Below are 25,366 nucleotides of genomic sequence, written 5' to 3'. Positions count from 1 at the left end.
AATTTCATTTGGCAAAACGGTAGAGCCTGAGTACCCTTTAAAGTATTGCAAGTTACAAATGACTACGGATGGCAGGCCCTTCTGGACGTCCACTTCTACTGCAAGGCGGCTCAATTGAGTGTTATCTCAGAATGGTCTCTGTGTGTGTCGATTAAGGGCTGACTCCATATGGAGAGGGTGGTGGTGGGGAGGGTAATTTGGGATATCTTTTGAAAGACTAGGTCAGATCGCCCCCAAAATGCGTACCTTAGCACCCCGACCAGGACAACTCTTAAAACATGGGACAAGGTTATTAAATTGGCACACTGGACCACTTTCCCCTCACCCTACACACTGATTCATTACAACCCTGAAATTCTCTCAGGCGCTCCACCTAGGGCCCTCGATGCTTGGAGAGAGGGAGGGTGTCTTACGTTAGCTGATCTCTTTCACAATTGGGACATGCTGACTTTTGAACACTGCTAGAGATTTTCACCTCTCTGACACAGAATACTTCAGCTACACCCAACTAGGACACTGAGCACTCCAATCTAAGGACCACTTAGCAGCCACAAGAGAATTGTGGCCAATCAATCAATTTCTCTGACGAGCGGGCATGACTAGAGGCACAATCTCATTCCTTTACTCTTTATTACACACTACCTCTACTCCCTTCAGGCCTCAACATACAGCCTTCTGGAAAGACCTCTTGGGAGCAAAAATACCTGATAAAAGGTGGCGTAGACTATGGAGGGATATCTTAAAATGTAATCACTCACTAGGATTGAGGGAAGCCCATTTTACAATTCTATTAGTACCTATACCAGACTAAATTACACAATTTTTTTCCAGGCGCCTCTAATATCTTCTGGAGGGGTTGTGGTCTTCTGGGCAATTTTCTACACATTTGGTGGGACTGCCACGACATCTGTGCCTTCTGGGATGAGATCCTGGCACAAATTAAAGAGATACTGGGATAGCCCATACCCCACACAATATATTTTGCCTTTTTGGGGGCTACACAAGGCGACCCTCAAACATCAAACGAATTGTGACAGAGCCATATTATGCCTCTGCTTGGGAGCAGTGAAAATGGCTGTTGCAGAAGCCTTGAAAAAACCTAAGGGCCCAGCATTGGCACAATGACATGCTCGACTGTGGCGGGCCCTCACTATGGAGAGAATGGCAGACATATTCTCCAATAATTTTAAAAACTGGTCTCCTATGTCTCTCGCAACCTACCACTGACAACATTGCCGATACAAATGAGGGCGTTACCCCTGTTCCAATTTTGAACCCAGAGCGATGACAATGTTACACTCGGCCCCTACCGGCTGATTTATCCCTTCACAAACCCATACTCCTGCCCTCTAGCTAAAATACTACACTCCCTATTGGCACATTTGTGGACACTTCCTCCCTAACACCCTGGACATATTTAGAAGGTTCTATTGATTCAAGTTTGCTGTTTTCTTTGTATGTGTCTATCATATATATATATATATATATATATATATATATATATATATATATATATATATATATATATATATATATATTTTTTTTTCTTATGAGCAATAGCCATAGCTAATGATACACCCCTAAATACCGCAACACTGTTATACTGAATAACTGGCAACAGATAACTTTGGGGAAGGTAATCTTTGAAAAGATTGCTTATGTCTTTGTATTTGTCTGTTCACAACAATAATTTCAATAAAAACAACTTTGATTTTTTTTTTAATTAAGTTTCACTGAATAACTTTCTCCATCTTGGGCGCTGATTGGTTTCCCACCTATATAGAGGTTTTAGGGATTACCTATCATTGTTGACGTTACCTGTCCACACCAAATGGGAGACTGTGTTTGGGAAGCCCTTGTCAGCAAATGCCTGGCTGAAGATTCATAAAGGGGTTAAGACAATCAGCTCTAATGCACAGTTTAGGCTTATAAATCATAATTTTATACATCAGACATACCTCACCACCCAGGTGTTGCACAGTATATATGATTGTCGCTCGGCAAGCTGCCCGCGATGCAGGGCCCCAGTGGCCGTTTTCCCCTTATGGTCTGGTATTGTCAGTCTCTATTATCCTTCTGGCAGAAGGTGGTCTCAATCCTCAACTGAGCTACAGGGTGGGATAGGCAGATGGAGGTCAGTCAGATATTATTGGGCTTAGTTCCCTCCCCTCCGAAGAGGAAACTGAGCATGAAATTTGTTCGTCTAGGGCTGATGCTGGTGAAGCGACACATAGGGATACCCTGACTTAGCCCTATGCCCCCCCACGTATGAGGCATGGTTAAAAGATATTTCTGAATGGGCAGTTGCGGAGGAGGTGCCGATCCGGCACGTCTGTCGTGATGATAAGATGGAGGAGGATATACATGCATGGTCTGCGATGTTATGTGACCTGAAGGCAAGTCAAGAGTTGGATCTGACTGATGATGAGCCTCTGTAGCCGATTGCATGCGCTCTAAACGGGGGATGGGCCGGGATCAGTTGTGCCCTGGAGAACGAATGGCTCTAGCAACAGCTAAGAATAAATGCCTGGGAGGGGAACATTTTCTGCTAAAAGTTCTACAGTGATTTAGTGCAAGAGCAGGTGGGGGTAGTTGGGGGGGGGGTTCTATTTGCGATGTTAGGTCACCTTGGGCCTAAGCATGCCATGGATGACAATATGACCTGATGCTGACTGTGAGATTGTCCTTTTTTCACTGCAGTTGTCTATGTGATATCGCCATAGAGCAATACAGTTTGTTTAAAAACTTTATTCATCTTGTTTGTCTTCCAGGTAAGTGTACAAATTAAGTACAGCCTGCAAAGTTTTGGCAGCTTTTGGCTGGTGTGGAATGGGGTACTTTGCACATCCTTGCTTGTGAGCAACAATTTTTGCAAAAGTTTTTGCAACAGAAATTTTCCAAACATACGTTTTTTTTACTCACACCTTGGAACATTTAGCAGCATTTACACTTGACGTTCTTTTTATAAATCTGAAGATACCATGAAGTTTATAAAGTTTGCAAAGGTTAAGAAAAAATTGTGTTATTATTTTGAATGTTATTTATTTTATATCCTATTGTTCCCTAAAGGGTTCTTAAAGGGTCATTTTAACTATCATTTTACAAATGTACGTTTATGGCCTGGCTGCTCCATGAGTCTGGCCTGGTAGATGGAATAGTTGATTGTCTCTAACAACATTAATAAACTTTCAGGATTAGGGAACGCTCCCTCCGGGAGAACGCTGACCAGGCTAAATTCTCAAAGGCTCCTAATTAGCTTTTGCAAGGTACAAGGTGATCTGTCATTCATGGAATGCAAGTGACTTCTAATGAGCTGATAGGGACAAGTTAACTGTATCAGGATTCATAATGATAATTTATGTATTTATAATGATGTCTGTTTCATTGTATTTATGTATTTGCAGATTGCTCGCTTCACCTGTGGGTTTCCCAGGACGTGGAGCTGCCAATTTCACATCGCAGCTCCTTCCAAACCTTATTATACCTCATGACATCAACATAACAGTGACATAGAGCAAATAGGATGACATAGTTAAAATATATATATAACATGGGAGAACGCATCTGTCCCATTTTTTAGTTTCTCAAAAGATGTTCCGAGAGGTAAGGAGAATAGAATCAACACTTTCAAATCAATTGACAGTGCAACCCATTTGGTGACACATTACATCTTGGAGACAAGAGTGCAAGTTTGAAGATTTATTACAGACTTATATAAATGAGTCTCAGAAACATGCTATATAAGTATAAAATCACCAACAGTGAAGTTACGTGTCAAATCAGATTAAATAATACTAGCTTAAGGAACACAAGTATTTCTGTTGCAGCAATAAAAGATGAGAAAAAATATTTGATGGCCAGAATCCAAATTGTGATCCTCCTGTCTAATCATTTGAAAGCTGGTCAAATCAAAATATCCTAACTAAGCTATGGGAAAACTTAAGTATTTCTCCAGAAATGCAGGAAATTGATAATAGTCAAAAAGTGTCAGCATACCAAAAACCTCAGTAGAAATTCTGCAAGAGAGGTGTGTAGCTTGAAGACACTCAGCCAAATTAGAAATAGAGAGATCTTTACCTTTCTAAGCTGCATTGGAATCCGCTCTCATCAAAGGGTAGAAAGGGTCTGCCTCACCTAACTAAATGAACACTACTTCAGACCTTGTAAAACCTTTGAGAATCCACATCATTATCACCAGTAGTTTTCTATCTTCTATGTGCAGTTGGAATTAGCAACTCCAATTAGACTTTCATCCCACAAACCAAACATCAGGCTGACCTCGGGTATCTCCCAGATTTAGGGGTACACAAGGGAGTTCTCTTCTTCATCTGTTTGTTAGCGCTCCTTGTCCTTGCCAACATATCCTCCCATCCCCCCTTTATCTTAAATACACAACATGCCTTTCATTAACTGTAGACTTGTACAGATGCACCTGTACATAAAGAATAATATAACATGACCAAAACTCCACATTGAAGGTTAAGCATAGAAAAACATTCCAAGCCTTCACTTGAATCAACTTAATAAACAATTTAATGCACATTTGAAATACATAGTTATACGTGATTTCTCCTCATAAGTGTAATAAATGACGAGTAAATGTGATTATACAACTTTTAACTGTAATACCGTAATCCAAGTATGTTGAATATCAATGGATACATGTGATTTATTCCAATCAATGAATATAACTATCAAAGCATGCATATAAACTTCTATGTTTTTATTTGTGAGTGCACTTTAATTCATGATTTGGATGCACCACTTAATATCAATACATTAAAGCACACATTATATATGTTATTGATTACATTTTATGTCACTCCCGGAACACACAATGGCATAGCCAAAGTTATGCATCCTCAATCCCCCCTCTGATGACTAATTAAGCCATGACAATCTTGCTAATTCCCTTGGATGAGACCGACTAAAACCGTGTTGTTTTCATCAGTTTTCATCTAGATGCTTCCAGAAGCTTCAAATTGGCACATTATGCAATGGCTATCTTCTAGCTCAACATCCATTCTCTTTCTTTTCTTTGCTTTGTTAACCTGCATATTGAGATACATTTTGATTCCCACCATCTGAACTATTGCACATACAGCAATAATCAGCAACTGCTTCAAAGCAAACCCTACAACTCTACTACCTAAGTTTCCAAACTGTTTGGCTATAGCTGAAAACTCATCTCCAGTTTCCTCCCATGCACTTGTCGCTTCCAATTCCTTCAAATCCTTTGTCAACCCAAAAATAATCAGAATATACTTCTCCAAGTCCTTACTTTTGTCTAGCATATAAGTACAGCATTTCTGAACTTGAAGCATCCAACAGACACTGCCCTCTTTTGTGAGCAAAAGATCGAAAGCAATTCTATTCTGTGAATTCGTGGATCTTATTCCTACCGTTTCTGTGTTTGCAACCAATAAAGAATTTGCTGCAGTAGTAGCTAATCTATCCACTAATTCTTTCTTATCTTCAAATCATTCAGAATAACAACTACAGATGGAATTAATGAACCAAAGATGTTTCCACCTACCTCTCCACAACTAACACCTCTCCTAGTTCTAGGTTTCGTACCCCACACAGGATCTTCAAAATGCCTTACATGAGAAATATTTGGGAAAACTATGCCATCCCTTAGGCAAACTGAAACAAGCATACTGTCCACCAATAAAATACACTCCAGGAATCACAGGATCCTTTAGATCTAGAAAGAATTCACTCTTTCCTCTAATATCAAAATTGTGTTCACACTTACTCTTCCCAGTGAACAATGGGTCCTACTAACTCTGATCAATCTGTATGTACAGCTTTCCTTGATGTTGCCAATCTAAAGTTAAAGATGGTAAATTCCCCGTTACTTGGTGTTCGATCTACCCTCTATTCCACCTATGTTGTGTCTTGAGATCGTTATCTGTTTTAGAAATAGACTCTGAGGGCCTCCTCTACAAGGAACTGGTGCATGAGCTCTGATGCGCCAGTTTGCTTGTGTAGACCAACGTCCCCTAATGACACCATGGTAGTGCTAGATTTTTAATACAGCGGACCATGGCACTCGTTAGCACAACTGTGTCAACATTTTTGATGCAGTTGTGGCTCTTTGCTGGACTACCTTTAAAAATCTTGATGTTAGTCCAGCAAAGCACAGGGAGGCCCATTGAAAAGAGCCTAGCTTCAGTTTAACGCCTGCCCGGGACAGGTGTTAAAAATTGAAGTTAGAATGGTGCAGTGAAATCCTCTAGATTTCCCTGTGCCATTTTCTTTGGTCCTCCCTTGAAGGGAACGCTTAATGGTGCAGTGAAATCCTCTAGATTTCACTGTGCCATTTTTTTGGGTCCTCCCTTGAAGGGAACGCTTCCCTTGCATACATTATACCTGGCACAGGTGTAATGTGGCACAGGAGTTTAAAATCTGGTGCAACGATGACATTGCACCAGTTTGTAGTTGTGGCATGGGGTGCGGACTGTTTTGCACCACCGTAGCGTCAAACAAATTACGCTACAGTGGTGCAAGGGGCATGAAAATGAGCCCCTAAATCCTTTTCCCTGTATTCCAGTAAATTTAGGAATTTCTTTTCTATATCTGTCATTGAGCAGGTCAAATTATGTCTATGCGCATTCGTAGTGTCTAAAGGCTTTAGAGGTGGCAAATATTTCCCTCCTATTTCTGCACCCTTAAAATAAGGATTCTTATTCAAATGTTTAAACCAAGGAACGTCTGGGAAAACTAAGTCATAGTTTGAGAAATAACATTGGAAGCTTCCCTGCCTATAACATATACTCAACAAAAGACTACTGGAAACTCGTTATGTCAAAGGAATGTGATGGTAAGTGACGCCCTCTGAAACTGAGGCAGTATTTGTGTTCACACTTAGCAATCTCTTGCATCAATAGAGTAAATATGCTCACAAAGCAGACTAAAATATATGTTTGCAAAATAATCTCCTCTAGAATCATCTATGTGTGAAGCCTTGTCATCTAGTCTGTAAAGATCACTACCTTTCGGGTTCAGTGTTTGCAGGGGGAACACTAGGTGGTAACTCTTTCTCTACAGAGAGTATAACGGGAAAATGCTCCTATTAATAATACCACTAATACTACAGGGGAGATAAGGAATATGACACCCAACATGTACCTATGTCTACTATTCTATTAGCTTCCATGATTTCTCTAAAATCAGATCTTTTATGCTGGAGTGCAGCAGCAACAGAGTATTCTCAGTCACTTCCTCCCATGCCAAGCGGCAGCTTCCACTGGCTTTCTCACAACACTAGGTCTTTCGTCAGAGTCTAAATCTGAATTCCACTCATTCACAACGACAGGTTGGTATTCATTTGTTTCAGCTTCAACTGTGGTTCGCGCCAGACCCCTCTCAATCAGGTCTTGTGGTCTTTCAGGCTCTGTTTGATCCACAGAAGCTTGACTAACCTGCCCCTGTTGTCTCTTTGACCCTCACTTCAAGGGAGCACTCAACTCTGCTAGTTTGACAAGCATTAATCCAGTTAAGAAGTCCTCCCCACTTCACAGCAGTCATTGTTACCGAGATGACTTGATATGGCCTGTGCTAACGAGGTTCCAAACACATCTTTCTTACGTGTTTCTTCACCAAGACCCAGGCATAGGAACTGAAGTCATGACACTGTTCTTGATGTGGAGGGGCTGTAGCTCCAACCTGATGAGATGCAGATTGCATCATGTCAGATAGATCTTTATAGTAGTCAAGGACCACATCATCTGTAATGTTCACAAGTGCATTCACAGGAATAGGTGGCAATCTCATCGTCCTACCCATGATGATCTCATGAGGAGACAGTCCTGTCTTTTGATCAGGTACACTGTAAAGATTCATCATCACAAGAGGCAAAGCATCAAGCCCTTTCAGAGATGTCAAAGCCCACACCTTCACTACTCTGGATTTCTGTGTTCCATTCACCTATTCAACAAGACCCGAAGCCTCTGGTCTATAGCTTCAGTGCAGTCTCTGTTCTTCTTGCAATGCTGCGCACAACAGTCCCAGGACCTCATTATTGTAATGAGTCCCCTGATCTGATTCCAGAGACATCATAATGCCAAACCTGTGTATGAGGTCCCTCAATAACAGCTTTGCTATAGTGATACTGTCATTTCTTCTGGTCAGGTAAGCTTCAACCCAACATGTGAAGATACATACAATCACCAGGACTTATCTCAGTCATCCTGACCTCACTCTATGACTCAATGTTAAAGTTGTCCTCTTTCCGACATTGTTCTGCCGGCACACAACACTTCAGCCATCAACCTCAACTTGGAATTTAACCACGTTTGCCATAACAACCTTATCATGGTGTCTCCACCAACTTGAGCTGAACCGTGAAAATGCCTATACACTGGGGGTAACAAACTTTTCGGCAACACTGGTCTTCCATCCATTGAAACCCAAATGTCATCCTCTCTTTCGGCACTGCCTGCTCTGATCCAACTCTGCTGTTCTTCCTGAGTCTTCTCCCTTCCTTTACCTCTTCCCATATATCTGCAGTTGTTAGCAAAAGGTTGTAATTGGTCTTATCCATTCCCTCCTTCGTATACTCTCCACTAAAGGTACAGACATTGTGAGCACAATACTTTGCGACCTTATCAGCATAATTATTACCCAATGTTGTAGGATAATTCCCACTATGGTGTTCAGGGCACTTCACCACTGCAACGTGTTCAGGTCACTTCATTACTGCAACGTGTTCAGGTAAATGGAGCACCTCAAGGAGGATTCTTACTTGCTCACCATTCAGGCTTGGGGATCCGGAAGACGTCACAGGACCACTATTGTCCGAAGTCATGAACGACACCAAAACCATACTGACTATCAGTAAAAATTGTCACTTTCAGCTGGTCAGAAACACAGCATGCCCTAGTAGAAGCAATCAATTTGGTCACTTGTGAAGAGAATATTCCTTGAAGCCAGGAAGCTTCACTAATCCCTGAAACTGTGCAGACGGCATAAGCAGCTCTCAAACTTCCTCCATGGTCTCATAAACATGAGCAATCAATATATAGCACGCAATCAGACTCATGGAAGGGGCTCACAAACTATATCTGGTTTGGGTTTGGTGCATAGTTCAGAAGCATCAAGACAATCATGGTCCACTTCATATTCATTATTTTCATGATGAGGTAATGGTAAGAAGGTGGCAGGACTCAGAACACCTCAGCATTTGACAGTCACTTTTCAGCTGCAGGAATGGTTTGCTGATACTTGACAAGGCAAGGATCATCTAGGGGTATGCCCAAGTCACCCTGACATATCTGGGCATTGGCACACCTGAAACAGGGAAAAATATTTGTTAGGAAACAATTGGACATCTTATAAGTTCACAGTAATAACCTCAATTAATCACTGGAAGGCCACAATTGTGTCAAAACAAAATTATTTTTATTCATTAATCAAACACTAGGGGAAATGTTTGTCATCTGCTCACAGTCCCTGGGAGTATCTCCACATAGAATGAGAGCTAAATTTACAATGCTTTGGTTAGTACATATATACAAAAGGTCAACTAATACATATACACATACACAATAGACTAAGATACAATCATAACAATGACCCTTTCCTAAACTTGCTTTTTTATGGCTGTGTTTTTATTTCGTATAGCCAGTCCATTAGAAAAAGGTAATCATGAGATGGAACTGTGTCATGGGGCATCACACAACTAATGGTTAGTAGCTGTGCCCTTCTAATCAATCTTTCACTTCTCCCAAAATTATCCAGAGTCCTCCAACTATAGGTTTTGATGCGTTTTGGACCCTCACTTCTCTTGGCTTCCTTAGGGCAATTAGGAAAGGAAACCTAATAGTTAAAAAGCACAAATATACATAATTAAAAAGACACAACTCACATATGGTTGTGCTCACCCAGGTGATATCTCTATCGCACAATCTGCACTTAAAAAGTGAAGATGCAGAATACCTGCATGCCAAACATGCATTTCACTCCTTCTCCCACTTCAAAAAAGGTGTCTGGTGAACGACCATCCAAATGTAGTTACCAATAGCTAGCCTTGGCCCAAGTCACCAAGTCAGACCATTATTTAAAGTACTTTCACCGCAGGGGCTAAACCCCTATCTCACAGCTGCTAAAATTTGGAAAATAATCCCTATAATGTGGGAAAAAGATGCTGCCATTAATCATACAAAATGGAAGGGATGGTGGTGGGGGAAATGTAAACTTGCCGTTCCTCTCACCTCACCACTATCACTTACTTATGTGACCTCAATCTGAATGAATCCTGTGTGGAAACCTGCACAAACAAAATAGACTGGACATTGAAACCAGAAACTTTACTTCAATCTGCCACACACAGCTCTATGGTAGCTCTCATTTAAAAACATTCCTGTCTGATGATTTCTTACCTTATGCCATAGCCGCTAACTGGAAAGACAATCATGAGCAGCACATGTTCATACTCATGCTTGATCAGGCAGCGAGCAACCTGTCCGTGAAGGCAAACGTCATTTTTCTAAGCCCCCAGCGTCTCATGTCACACTGGTATGTGTAATTTTGGCGGCGGCCATCTTTAACTGAAAAAAGACAAAGCCCATTGTATGGGTTTCCGTAGGATTATCACTATTGTTACAAGAGCTGGACCTTATAGCCACTGCGTTTCAAAACATTTGGGGTGGAGCCCTAACTTGTATGAAGCATCATCCAGTCCCTTCCTGGGACCCCTCAGCTACAATAATCTAAATATGGGATATGTCTGCCTTTATATCATGTCAGGTAAGGACGGGTGATGGTCATGTTGTAATTCTCGATCATGCGACAATACTTCTAATAATCTAAAGGCATGCATCCTACTCATTATCACCAATTCCTTCATTAATTACGCACTATTGAATAAAGTACAATTTTGGGGTGCCACCTGTACCAAATGGAGCCTACAGGAAAATCCATAGATGTTTTTCTCACAGAATTGAAATCTCATTATGACTATTCCCAATTAGATTACACAAACAACCAACTCCAATAAAAGTCTCATCTAAAGGAGTACATTCTACTCAATATCACCATTTCCCTTCATGGTTGCGCACTATTGTCAAAAATATATGTTGGGTTGTTACATTGACCAAATGAAGCCTTCAGGGGATTACATTAATGTTTTCCTCACAAATTAATATCTCATTGTATCTAATCTTCAGGCAGGTTACACCTACAAAGTGTTTTGTAACTTCATATCTAAACACAAGGCAGACTTTGCATAAATATTACTGACAGGTACATGTGGGATATCATTGCTTATCTTCATAAATGGAGAACTGAAGAATATGAATTAATATATATGGTCATACAACACTCAACACATTGCTGACAAAGTGTACAGCTTGTCAATACATTGTTCCATACGTTACAACACAGTAACAGGATCATCCATTTGCCTTTTTAAAAGGGTACAAAAAATTACATACACATAGGCATGCCCTCTAGATGTGTTCATACACATCACTGTAATAGAGACCGTATCTCATCCAGATCATTTGGGCCTTTGGTTGATGTACCAAACCTCTTGATCATTTTTGCCTCAGTCCTGTTCAGAAGTGTTTCAATCAAACACCCTTTCTTGTTGTGCACTGCTACAAATAACACAGACCAAAAGATATCATCCATTGAATGGCTTATCATTTTATAGTGGTCTACCAAGGGACCTCCATTTACTCTGCATTTAGGGGCATATTTATGAGCCCCTAGTGCCACAGGAGCGTCACTTTTTGTGATGCTCAGGTGGCCCTATGCCCTGTGCTGTATTTGCAAGTTGGTGTTAAGCCACTATTAGTGGCTTAACCCCAACTTGTAAATACAACCCCTTCACAACTAACCCTTTGCGTGAAAGGAGCATGCAAAGGGTGTTGTTGTGGGTGTGCCACAGCAACAACCATTGCATTTTGACTCTGCCTCAGATTTATGAGTTTCGTAAACCTAAGGCAGTGCCAAAATCTAACACCAACCCACGGGTGGCATTAGCAAGGCGCAACGAGGAGGAAATAATGTATTCCTCCTTGTTTTTTGCATTCTGCAGCACGCATAGAAAGAGCAAAATGCCAGGAATGATTGTCTATGTGCGGGAAGGAGTCCATTCCTGCACATGAACAATCATTTGAAAATGACGCCTTGGCACTTCTGTGTGTGCAGCATTCTGAAGGACACACAGAAGTGCCAAGTCACCATTAGTGATTGTTTATGTGCAGGAAGGGACACCTTCCCACACATAAACAATCAAACCACGCAACACAGACATCCTTGCACAATGGTGCAAGGATGCCTATGTTGTCACTGGAAGCTAAATTTAGTACAAGTGCAGGGGACATTACAGGGGTGCACCAAATTCAATGAAATATGGCACATCCCTGCATTGTGAAAATGATGGAGCGTGGCACTGCCAATTTTGTTGCAGTGTCGTGCTCCATCATTTTCCTTTACATATAGGCCTAAATTTGTGAATGGTGTTGAAGGATCTAAGCCTTTACTGGTTGGATGGTCTGTCTAATATATATCAAATCACAAGGACACATCATGCAGTAAACTGCATTCCCCGTAAGTAAGTTGGAGAATCATGTTTGTTGATGGATCTTCCCATTCAATATCATTTTTTTTCGTCTCCTTTGTGAAGCAACATGCTGTGTAGTTATTACACTTAAAGTGACCTGCTACATTTTCCAATTCTCCAATTCTTTCCAATTATCTTTTTCACCATAGTGGTCTTTGGATTGTAAGGTAAGGTGGGTTCTAGTCCTTGTCAACAATACCTCCACAAGGCTGCCCCCACTTTAAGGCAACCATGCTGCTCGTAAGCTACTGGATCCAGTAGCAGAAAAATAGGCCACAGGCCGTTTAGCATTTCCATGTGTTCGTGTGAACACTGAGAGAGTGCAGCCCTTCCTCACATTGCAGAAAAGTGCAAATGACTTATTGTAATCAGGCATTCTCAGTGCTGGGGCACGACAGAAACTTCTCTAAGCCCTACAAAAGCAATCAAGCAGTTGTTATCACAGGGAACAAGATCAGACAAGTCCTTGTGTGTCAGCCTCTGCAAACGCTTGGTCACTAAGGAAAAGTTGGGTATCCACTGGTGACAGTAGCCCAATATTCCCCAAAACATCCTGACTTCTCACCGTGTAGTTTGCCGATTCATTTTCACAATGGCTGATGTTCTCTCTTGTGACATTTTCCTTGCCCCTTTCTCAATGTGATGTCCAAGAAACTGAACCTCTTTCTGACAGTGTTCCTGGGGATACATTAAGTCCATTCTCAGCCAGGTGGTTCAACAGTGCAATAGTATCTCATTCACAAGCATATTGAGTTTTCACTGCGGCCAATAGGTTGTTGATGTACTGTATTAACACTGAATTGCAAGGCATGACCAGGGACTCCAAATTCTTCTTAAGTATCTGGTTGAAAATGGAAGGGCTCTCAGTATACCCTTTTCGGACTCGGCACCATACCAAGGCATGATTTCTGAACTGAAATGTGAAGAGGTACCGACTGTGCTCATGCAACAGAATCGAAAAGAAGGCTTTGCACAAATCAGTGACAGTTAACCACACAGCCTCACATGGAATCTTAAACAATATCACATCTGGATTCGGTACCACAGGACACCAAGGAACAACAATGTTGTTCAACCTTCGAAGGTCCTGCACAATTCAATACTTCCCTCTCAGCTTCTGTAAGCCCCTAATGGGTGAATTGCAAGGGCTTCCAATAATTTTCTTCAAAATTCCTTGTTGAATCATGGACTCGTTCACTGGAGTTATCCCAGCAATTGTTTCAGATATAAAATTATATTGGGGTGTTCCCGGGTATTCAGCATTTGGCTTTCCAGTGATTCAAACAGGCTCAACAGCGTTGATCAGTCCAATGTTCTTTTCCAAACAATTCCACCTTCAGGCTTAACTGTGGCTTCACGATCTGGTGGTAAATCATCAATTGTTAACAGAGTAACTTTGTGCTATAGGATCGATTATTCTGTCTGCATCTCTATGCCTGTCTGCGTACAATTGCTGATGTAGCTTAATTTACAAAGAGTATCCCTTCCTAGAACACTCACTGGGCTGGAATCACACACCACAAATTGGTGATTCTCTTCAAAAGACCCAATTTTCACCACCGCTTCGGTTGTTTCTTGGGTTGTCATTAATTTATTTGACACTCCCATAACTTGGATAATTTTTCCGGAGAGGGGTAGGTTTGGAACTTCTACTGTTGTTAAAATAGAATGGGTAGCACCAGTGTCAACCAAAAATGACACAGGGTGGCCATTCACTTCACCATCTACTACGAATGGACCACTCTGGTCTATCTTCAAGAGTGCGTCAAGTACTCAATCTTCCTCCCCTTTTAGGCACCCTCAGGCTGACTGATTGGAGCCATAGTTCACAACTGTCTCAAACATGGGAAACTGTTGAAAGGGATTATTTTCTTGAAACACATTTGTGTTCATATTTGGGACTTGGGTTGAATTCAGTCTAGGGCCATTATAGTTTGCTGTGTACAGGGATGTTATTCTGAGATGATTCAAGTTCTATAGTCTGTAGCTCATTGGCTGGATTAAGACAGCATTCCCTCTTCCAATCCCCCAACGTGTTGCAAAAATGACAAGGGGTTGTCTTCTTCAAACTATTAACCTCTTAGCTGCTGCCCCCCCCCAGTGCTGAGCCCTTTTTTGGCTATTTGGGGTAGTTCGTGCTTAGGCCTTTATAACTTTTTTTCCACATAAGCTATCCATGCCAAATTTACATCCTTCTTTTCCAACATCCTAGCGATTCTAAAGGTACCCAGAGTTTCTGGGTTCCCCTGGAGGAGACCAAGAAATTAGCCAAAATACACCTACAATTTTGTTTTTTTCAAAACAATAGGAAAAAAGGACTGCCGAAGAAGGCTTGTGTTTTTTCCCCTGAAAATGGCATCAACAAAAGGTTTGTGGTGCTAAAATCACCATCTTCCCAGCTTTCAGGAACAGCAGACTTGCATCAGAAAAACACATTTTGCACCACACTTTTGGCATTTTACTGGGACATACCCCATTTTTACTATTTTTGGTGCTTTCAGCCTCCTTCCAGTTAGTGACAGGAATGGGTGTGAAACCAATACTGGATTCCGGAAAGCAAAGCATTTATGAAAAGTAGACAAAATGCTGAATTCAGCAAGGGGTCATTTTTGTAGATCCTACAAGGTTTTCCTACAGAAAATAACAGCTGAAAAATAAAAATATTGAAATTGGCAAATATATATATAGATCACTTTTATATGTGGGCAGATTGCAGCCCCCAGGGAAACCACACATGCAGTGACAAAAGTGATATATATATATATATATATATATATAGTCAGGTTGGGATATTCACAGCAAATCTGACAATTTTACTTTGGATTCGCCTACAAAGGTTTTGCACTTTGGTTCATTATTTCGTTTGGCTCCAGCAACCCACTTGGGGCAAAATGATAAAATTGCAGGACCACCATAACCAGCATGCACTGTTACTCACTAGAGAGGCCCACTGGGGCGGACTGGTATTCAAATAGACTAATCAGGTGCCTGTAATTAGACAAGCTGAAGCCATGCCGGTCTTTTCAGTAAGAAAGAAATGCCTGGAACACTTCCAGCACTGGCTGCACCTACGAGGGTGAAACACTTTTATATTTTTCTCTGCTGAAGAAAGGATTGACCTTGAAACACATGTCCAGAGATGATTTTATAACTTAAGGCCTGGAATAATGAAACTGCTTAAAGAATTCACTGTGAGTTGCTGGCTTTGCTTTTTCTTCCCGTTTATATAACCTGTTGGGAGTGCGCTTTCACATGAGGACAACTTCGTTTTTTATATATATATATATATATCTCTATACATATATATATATATATATATATATATATATATATATATATATATATATATATATATATATCTCTATATAGCTATATATATATATATATATATAGATCTATATATATAGATATATCCATGTAGATAGACATATCTATCTACATGGATTGATATATCTATACATAGATATATATATATATATGCCATGCAGACACTGAAAATCGCGACGGGTGCAACTGCACCCGTCGCACCCCTTCCACTCCGCCGGCTCCATTCGGAGCCGGCATCCTCATGGAAGGGTGTTTCTCGCTGGGCTGGCGGGCGGCCTTCTGGCGGTCGCCCGCCAGTCCAGCGGGAAACCCAGAATACCCGCGGCGGTCTTTTGACCGCGCAGCGGTATTCTGGCGGTCCCAGCCAGGCCGGCGGCTTCCGCCGCCGGCCGGGGTCAGAATTACCCCCAAAATGTCATATATTCTTTGGTTCACGAGTCTCCATGCCACTATACTCTTGAATGCCTACAACTATCTCTTGTAGTAAGCATGAATCCATTATTTGGGTTCCTGAGTCCTTAAGCCAATTTTAATCCAATCAATATTTTGGTGTGGCACCTTTGACTTCAAGAACGTCATCACCTGTCGATACTTTTTCATCAACAACAGCGAAGGACCTTCAGTCACTAGACTTCTTCGTGGTTCTGATTGAGGACACTGAACACATACTTTACATTCTGCCACATGTCAGTTTTGGCAAGTCATTAGTGAATGATACAAGATCCCTTCAACTCCAAGGCACATGTACATAACCTCCACCAGGCATTTCTTTTTATGGAAAATTTGTTGCACTAACCTCTCCTTCTACAGGAGGTGGTTCTCCTGTGGGTTTTTTTTTTTATCTTTCTTTCTAGCCCATTGAGCTTCCCATTTATCCAGCCCATTCCATTTCCAAATGTTTTGAGTCAATTCTTTAATTTGTATTTTCATCCTGAAGTTCCCAAACAGGTTATATCCGCCTTATTGAAATATAAATATACCTCTTCTGTAAAGCTTTGGTCTTATTCAAATTTACCTCATATCGCTGGGCTAACTCAAATAGCATGTGATAAACCTGTACTGCATGTCTGGTAACTCCCTTACACATGAATACAAGTTAATTTTCATGACAAATATTTAAACCCGTCAATGCAAGGTTCCCAGTATTCATCTCATCCAGGTCTAGTTTTAGCTTCACCACATCTACCAATTTCCTTCTCTCCGGTGACTGAATTGTTTCCTGACTCACCTCCATGTGCAACACTTTTTCTTGAGGGAGTATCTGCATGAAATACGTTTGCCTACTCATCTGTTTCCTTTGCACTAAGACTCTGTGTTACTACAGGGATTTTAGTCATATTTTCAACTCCATGGGCACCATTATTAGAATTTAAAGGTGGCTCCCATGTGGGTGTTCTAGAAGTCAGCATTCTCGGATATGTATCTATGGAACCACACCCTGAAAGATTCAAAGTAAACTCTACACTCACCGTACATGGAGAACTAGTGTGCCGTGGAACTAGAGGAACAAATTCTCTCGCATCAAGACTTGATGCAACTTTATCTGATCCACCTACTGCTCCTGCGACAAACAAATTATAAGTAATCTTTTCTCGGTCTTCAGGCTTGTACATAGGGACAATGTGACCCATAATAACTAGGACAGTGACCCCCCACAGGATCAGAAGTCACATTCACCAGAACCATAGCAAATCCAAGCTTCCCATTACAACTTGTGCCATTTACAGCCTCCTCTAGAGTCTCAATCAATCAATAAATCAATCAAATATTTGTGAAGTGCAACTTATCACTGCTGAAGGGGGACACAGGTCAGTGGAATAGCCAGGTCTTGAGGTCCTTCCTGAACTGAGCTGGCAAGGGTGACTGCCTGAGTTGAAGCTGCAGTGTGTTCAAGGTCTGCGCAGCTAGGTACGAGAAGGATATTCCTCCAGTCGTGTTCTTCCAGATCCTAATGATGGTGGCAAGGGCCAGTTGAGCAAAGCGGAGTTGCCTGGGGGCTGCATAGAAGGAGAGGAGTGGCTGAGGTAGGCAGTTCCGATGTTGTAAAGAGCCTTGTAAGCGTGTATTAGGAGTTTGAAAGTCATGCGTTTGTTGACAGGGAGCCTGTGTAGGTGGGCAGGGATGTGACTGTGGCGGGGGATGTCCAAGATGAGTCTGGTCACAATGTTCTGTATTCTCCAGAGTTTCTTGTTGATGGTGGCATAGAGTGTGTTGCGGTAGTCGAGTTTGCTGGTGACGAGTGCATGGGTGACTGGTCTTCTCGCGTCAATATATGGGAATCCACTTGAAAATCTTTCGAGCAGGTGGAGTGTGTGGTAGCACAAGCATGAGATTTCATTTCTTGGTGGGTCATAGAGAGCGAGAAGTTGAGAATGATACCGAGGTTGCGTGCATGGTCGGTGAGAGTTAGGGCAATTCCGAAGGCAGTAGGCCACCAGGAGTCATCCCAGGCGGTGGGGGAAGAGCCCAGGATGAGGATCTCCATCTTATCCGAGTTGAGCTTGAGGCAATTGTCTTTTATCCAGTCGGCGACTGCCTTCATTCCATTGTGAAACTTGCTTTTGGCTGGCAATGGTTTGTCTGTAAGGGAGAGAATTAGCTGAGTGTTATCGGCATATGTGATGTTGTTGAGCCCGTGGTGTCAGACGATCTTGGCAAGTGGGTTTATAAACATTGAAGAGGGTCAGTCTCATGTGGATGTTCTGACCATAGCACATCTAAAAGGCTGATTCCCGAATCACTGTCACTTACCTTACTCATCTCATATGGTTCTTTTCACTCTCCCATTTTTGTTTCTTATCTCTTTTCTTTTTCTTCTGTCCCTCAAAAGTTTAGCTCGTCAAAGTTGGATACAATCTAACTTTCTATCATATTAGTCCTCCATTTTTTCTGTTCAGAATTCCATATAGCATCCGCCTATATGTGCACTGATGTTAGGGCTCACCCTGATATTTCTCTCTAGCATGAGCAGCACGTTTCCAAGCAATAAGTGCCTCATACCATGCAGGTCTAGGGGTTGGTTTCATCTCAGATAACACTCTGCTCAGGTTTTCAATAATTCTCAAATTTAATGTGCCTTATTGTGAAAATCCCAATGATCATTTGTTTTCTGTGATCTTGTGCAATTGATCAAGCCAAATACATGGAGCCCCATATTTATTGCCAGATAATCACTTGAGGTATCTTCATGAGGTGGCTCTTCTCCATCTCTACTAGGTAGAAGCACATCGCCGCTAAACAAGTCTTGTATAACCGTGAAACATTTCATTTTCCCCAATCAAATATTGATAACCACAGTACAATCCCATGTTCAGTAGTAACAACCAATCGCAGCGCTACGCCTTATGACATCCATCACCAATAGCACTGCGGCAACACCCCTGACCTATACCTGTGTGGCACACTGTGACATCAATCTCGCTCCTTGCAGCAGCTCACCCTCCTTCACAATCTGTACGCATGCACTCTCCTTCATAACATCTTACATATATAACAAAATACAATACAATAACCTTTGTCTGCTCCACTAAAGAATCAACAGTACCCAGTCACATAAGAGAATCAAACACTTCAAATGAAACCTCGACCTGTGGGGTATCATCCAGATTAGAATAAATTCACCCTGCACATTAAGATCCACTATAGCAATCACCTCACATTCACACAAAGATAAAGCCCCTTTCTTAATTATGCAGTCGACAACATCTCACAACAAGCACTAAGAAACTTACCAGACAATCACAATAGGGTGCCTTCTACATACACCTTTTAATATTGTCCAAGGATCTTAGGTTACATTGGACCAGATAAAAACTTCAACTTCTTTTCACTAAACACCACACTCATACAACACTCAAAACATCTCTGCAAAACCCCATCCAAATTCACAAACTCCATAAAACATTAAACATTAATCCCAGCAATTAGCAACGTTATTGCTACGCACTCCTCCACTGCTGATATGACTCTCTCTCAAATCTCCAAAACTCAGCTGATCCTCCAAAGTCTAGAGATGGGAACTAGGGACTGGGGTCTAAATAGTCTAAAATGAAGGGTGTTAGCTCTCGTTACTTTGAGATCCTAACCAACCTACTCTGCTACCATCTGAAAATGCACCCAGCCCATTTTCTAGTTTCTCTAGTTCAGACATACCTTTTTAGGAGTTCTGAGGGGGAAGGAGAATAAAATCAACACTTTCAAATCAATTGACAGTATAACCTATTTGATCACACATTAAATCTCAGGGACAGAAGTACAAGTTCAAAGTTTTATTACAAATCCCAGGGAGGCTTATACAAATGAATCTCAGAAACATGCTATATAAGTATAAAATCACCAATGACAAAGTTAATTGGTATAAAATCACCAATGATGAAGTTAAGCGTTGAATCAGATTAAATCGTAAAAGCATAAGGCACACAAGTTTTTTGTTGCAGCAATACAAAAGATGAGAAATAATAATATTTGATGGTCAGAATCCAAATTGCGATCCTCCTGCCTAATTATTTGAAAGCTAATCAAATCTAAATATCCTAACTAAGCTATGGGGAAAACTTAAGAATCCCTCCAGAAATGCAGGAAATTGATAATAGTCAGAAAGTGTCAGCATAAAAGAAACCTCAGTAGACGTTTTGTGAGAGAGATGTGTGTAGCATGAAGCCACTCAGCCAAATTAAGTATAGAGAGATCTTTACCACCTAGGTCTCAAGGGAATCCAATGTAGTCAAAGGATGGAAATGGTCTGCCTCACCTAACTAAATGAACACTACTTTAGACCTTGTAGAAACTTCAAGAATCCACATTATCCACATCATCATCACGAGTAGTTTTCCATCTTCCATGAGCAGTTGGAATTTGCATTTTCCATCAGACTTTCATCCCACGAGCCACAAATCAGGATGACTGTGGGTATTTCCCAGATTCAGGGGGACCCAAGGGGGTTTCCTTCCGTTCATTAGCACTCTTTGTCCTTGCCAACATATCCTTCCATACCCCCGTTATCTCAAACATAAAACATGCCTTTCATTAACTGTAAACTTGTACAGATGCACCTGCACATAAAGAATAATACAACGTGAACAAAACTCCACATAGAAGGTTAGGCATAGAAAAACATTGCAGGCCTTCACTTGAGTCAACTTAATAAACAATTCAATGCCTATTCAAAATGCATAGGTATATACACATTTCTCCTCATGAGTATCATAAATGGTGAACATCTGTGATTATACAACTTTTAACTAATACAGTAATCCAAATATACAGAATATAAATGCAAGCGTACTATATTTCAATTGATTGGTATCATTATCAAAGTATACATATAAAAGTCTACATTTCTACTTGTGAGGGCATCTTGATTAATATGAATTGTATGCACCACTTAATATCAATACATTAAAGCACACATTACATAAGTTATTGATAACATTTTAGGTCACTCCTGGAGCGCATAATGACACAGCCAATGGTATGCGTTCTCACATTTTAGGTGCTAGGAAGGTGTTTATTCCTCTTATGTCTCCAGCTAAGCTAGTAGCTTGAGGTATGCCTTCTCAGGGAGAACAAGGGTGACACTTCGGAGATGTGGAAATCTCACATTTTTCAACAAGAAAGCCTTATCAACAACCCCATTTATTATAATCACACTTATGTTTTTTTTTCCGAAGTGGGAGGCTGATGTGTGACCAGTGGATACATTTGTATGGATTCCAGCTAGGGGAGTTTGGGGATTTTTCCTACCTAAAACAAAAAGTGGTTTTCACTATGAAAGAATAAATAAATGAAAAATAAAAACCTTTGTGGCAAAGGTTTCTTGGTAAAACTGTAAGCAGTAATTGTGCTCTTGCATATGGTACTTAAGATTATCACATAGCTCTGTTAGTAGTGGGATGGGAGTAGAGTGTTGCTGACGTCAAGTGCGTATGAAGGTTGCTCTCTGGTCCTCCTCATGTGCCTATCCACCTCTCTTCTTTGGTTTCCTCTTTATGGGTTTGGAGTTAATCATTTATTCTGAGTCCATCCCTACCTGCCTCCCCGACTGAACGTTCCTCGTTCTGTAATCAGACTGCTCTGCAATGCTCTTACTCTTCTAAGTACATATCAGAACTTCTATAATGAAAACCTGGATGGGAAATAGTGTTACGGTGTGCACAGTTAGGATGAGTGTACAAGTATATTGGGTTTTTTCAAGTTTAGTCCTGGAAAGCTGGAGAATACTTTAAGTTACTGATTGATGGCAGATGAAATGTTTCTTCATGAAATATTTGTTCAACGCCTGTCTAAAATGGAGTACAGAAGGAGGGAGTCTGCTCTGTGGTTGAATGTGTTTCTCCAGATCGTGTGTAAGCAGATTGGAAAGGCTTACATGGCATGTTTAGCCTTCAATGTGTGAGTTGCAGTGGGCCCCTCAGATCTTGATTTTTATGCCATGTTGGGCACTGTGAAGGTTACTGTTGCTTGATAACTCAGCAGGTCTTCAAGATGATGCAGAGGTGTACGGGAGCCAGTCTAGTTCTCGAAGTAGAAGGGTGATATGGTTTTACTTCTTAAGTCCTCTGGCAAGCCAGATAATTCCCTAGCTCTATTCCACCAAGTAGATTTACCCCTAAATGATGAGACTTAGGAAATTCTCTGAAACATTCTCACTCCTGTAAGTATGTGAAGGAACTTGCATAGTGTAAACCTTACTGGGAAGCAGTGCTAAAAACATTTAGAAATCAGATGAAGGAATGATTCAATGCTGTGACATTCTACCATTTACTATTGCAGTGCTGGAGCTTTAAATGTGACACACGTCAGTATAGACTTCCAGTACTGCTGGCTAATAATTAGATGCTCTGGTGGGGAAGCCTGTGTTGTTTTTGTTGTGCTTCTTCTCAGCTTCACTATTTGATGTTGGGGGCGAGACAACGTCGTCAGCCATGTTTCATTGTGTGCTTGTTTGGCTTTCTTCTCCAGATGGATGGTAACTGGGGGAGGTGGAGCCCTTATGGGCAGTGCTCCCGAACATGCGGCGGGGGAGTCCAGCTGGCCAAGCGAGAGTGCAACAACCCTCCACCTGCCAATGGAGGCAACTTCTGTGAGGGGCTCCGCGTAAAGTACCGCTCATGTGGACTGGAGCCCTGCCTTGACACAGGTGAGGAATGCCACAAAAAGACATGGCTCATGCATACCTCTCAACCTTTTCCTCCATGGAGGATGAGATTTAGTTGATTTGCAGGACTGTCTCAGAGAAGTCAGTGGAGTTGAAAAAATGTTTTGGAAGGTGAGGAGATTTTTTGGAGCATATGATCCAATCTAAGTATATAGGTTGCATTTCCTTTGTTTGGAGGGTGAAGATGAGTCAAAGGAGGGGACGCCCTCCAAATTGTATTGCATTCTGTTGTAATAGTATTTATATAGCGCTTACTACCCCTGACGAGGCGTCGAAGTGCTTTTCGGCGAGTGGCATGCTTCTCTGGAACCCAACAAGAATTAGTGATGGATTAGTATGGGGAAATATGAGTACAGTTTTAGTATTATTATGAGTTAATTTGAGCCATGGATACGAGAGTTTGTTAGTTAGATTGACAGGAGTAATGGAGGGGTGGAGAAGGAAAGAAATCCAGAAGTGTTAATTGGGAGTATATCCCTCATTTACTCATCCCAGGGGCTTGGGATGAGTAAAGGGGGATGGAGGAGGGAAGATTCTGTGGAAGGGTTAGGGAGATAATAGTAGCAGGGTGAGATAAATGAGGGCGAATTTAGTAGGGTTGTTTGGGAGGTCATGGTAGTAGAGTGAGGTTTTGTGAGCTAGATGTGGAAGCGGAGGGAAGAGCTTAGGCAGAGCTATTTAGGAGATGAAAGTAGTAGAATGGATTTGGGATGAGTCAGAGTGGGGATGGAGGATAGATTGATAGAGACATGACATATGATGGTGGGTAGATAAGTGTGATAAGATGAGAGCAGGGATTCATAGATATCCAGTATAACAACCCACCCAGGAGCCATGCAATGACCCACGAACATGCCAAGTACAGAAACAACATACACATATACGTAAATATATATATATATATATATACACACACACACATACACATGAATAACACATACACATGAATACACACACATATGCACACCACATGAATACACACACATATATGTACGTACAATACATAATTAGAACTATGGGTAAATATACTTAGTCAAACAGGTTTAAAGAGTGTGTGTGTATTTTATTGTTATGACATATTAGCAAAACATATTTTCTAAAGAACTATACATAACTAGAAATATACACATAATCAGAAAAAATATTTATCAACATAGGCATATGCAGTCCATAGTTGTAAGAATATGGTGATTATGAAGGAAAGAGCCAACTCTTGAGTAGTTTTCTGAAGACAAGAAAGTTATCTGTGGCTCTTATAGTTGGGGGTAATGAATTCCATAGTTTGGCTGCTTGAACTGAGAAGGATGTACCACCTATAGTCTTTTTCTTGTATGGTGGTGTTCTAAGGCGGGGTGCCAAATGAGGTTGATTTCAACGGTATGCCCATGGTATATGCAGACCAGTCAAAGAGGTACGTGGAAGTAGCCTGTTGGGCAGTTAAAACAAAGCACCTTGAAGCTTGATGGCATTGTTGTGTTATACAAATAATAATAATCAATGAAACAAGATATGATAGCAAGCAGTAAAACTAAAATGTTCTGCAATGCACCGATTAAAGAGTGAAGTGTAGTAAAAGTGACATCCTAGGATGTGTCAGGAATGAATCCAGTTGTGATGAGGAGGAGGTCAGTGGTAAGAGGAGCAGAGATACAGAAAAACATTGAATGGGGAATACCCTGTGAAAGGCCACCACCACCGCAGGCCCATATTTCATTTCACAGCTATGCAATGCTTTGGGCGATTTAGAGTATTCTAAAGCCTGAATTGGCGTTGGCTTCAAGTTATACATTTATATTATTTCTGAGTTGGGGTTAGGGGTAGGAGAGAAATGGAGGGAGGTCATATGGTCCTAGGTAATGTGTCCAATCTGTAAGGCAGTTCCGATAGAGGTTGAAACCTGTTGATGACAGACAAAGGCGTAGATGGCCCCCATCTATTAGCCCACATCAAGTTTTAACTTTGTGTTAGACAACAGTAAATACTTTTCCTAACCTCACTGTACACATTTCTAACAATTAACTGAGCCCTAGAGGGTAGGACATAATAATAGCACTGCTTTGATAGGAATTAGGAGGCTCACACATAAGAAGCCTCTAAATAAGAGCTAGAAGAGAGCCTGTCTTGCAACATTTGCTACTGGAGAGGAGCCTCCCCAAAAACCATGCTATGTAGCATGGGTGAAGGATCACTCTCCTTTTTTATAACAAATTCCTGTGAAGAAAGAGAAATTAGATTAATAGGGCGCATGTACTGTGGGCATTATCGTTCTTCTCACAATGTCCAGGTGTGTTTCATTAAAGAATGACAAA

The 25,366-nt window shown here is 41.2% G+C and overlaps 1 protein-coding gene across 1 annotated transcript in view; it reads left to right on the top strand.

The window, feature by feature from the left end:
• ADAMTS15 (ADAM metallopeptidase with thrombospondin type 1 motif 15) overlaps positions 1–25,366 on the top strand; it is a 266,466-nt gene that overhangs the window by 206,068 nt on the left and 35,032 nt on the right. The window contains exon 5 of the mRNA XM_069224462.1: positions 22,862–23,039. Within this exon, the coding sequence (XP_069080563.1) occupies positions 22,862–23,039 (178 nt within the window). The remainder of the gene's footprint in view (positions 1–22,861; positions 23,040–25,366) is intronic.

Source organism: Pleurodeles waltl, chromosome 3_1 (assembly GCF_031143425.1).
Source record: "Pleurodeles waltl isolate 20211129_DDA chromosome 3_1, aPleWal1.hap1.20221129, whole genome shotgun sequence".
NCBI lineage: Eukaryota > Metazoa > Chordata > Amphibia > Caudata > Salamandridae > Pleurodeles > Pleurodeles waltl.
Note: the sequence above shows the minus strand (reverse complement) of the source record. Positions and strands in the feature narration are given on the sequence as shown.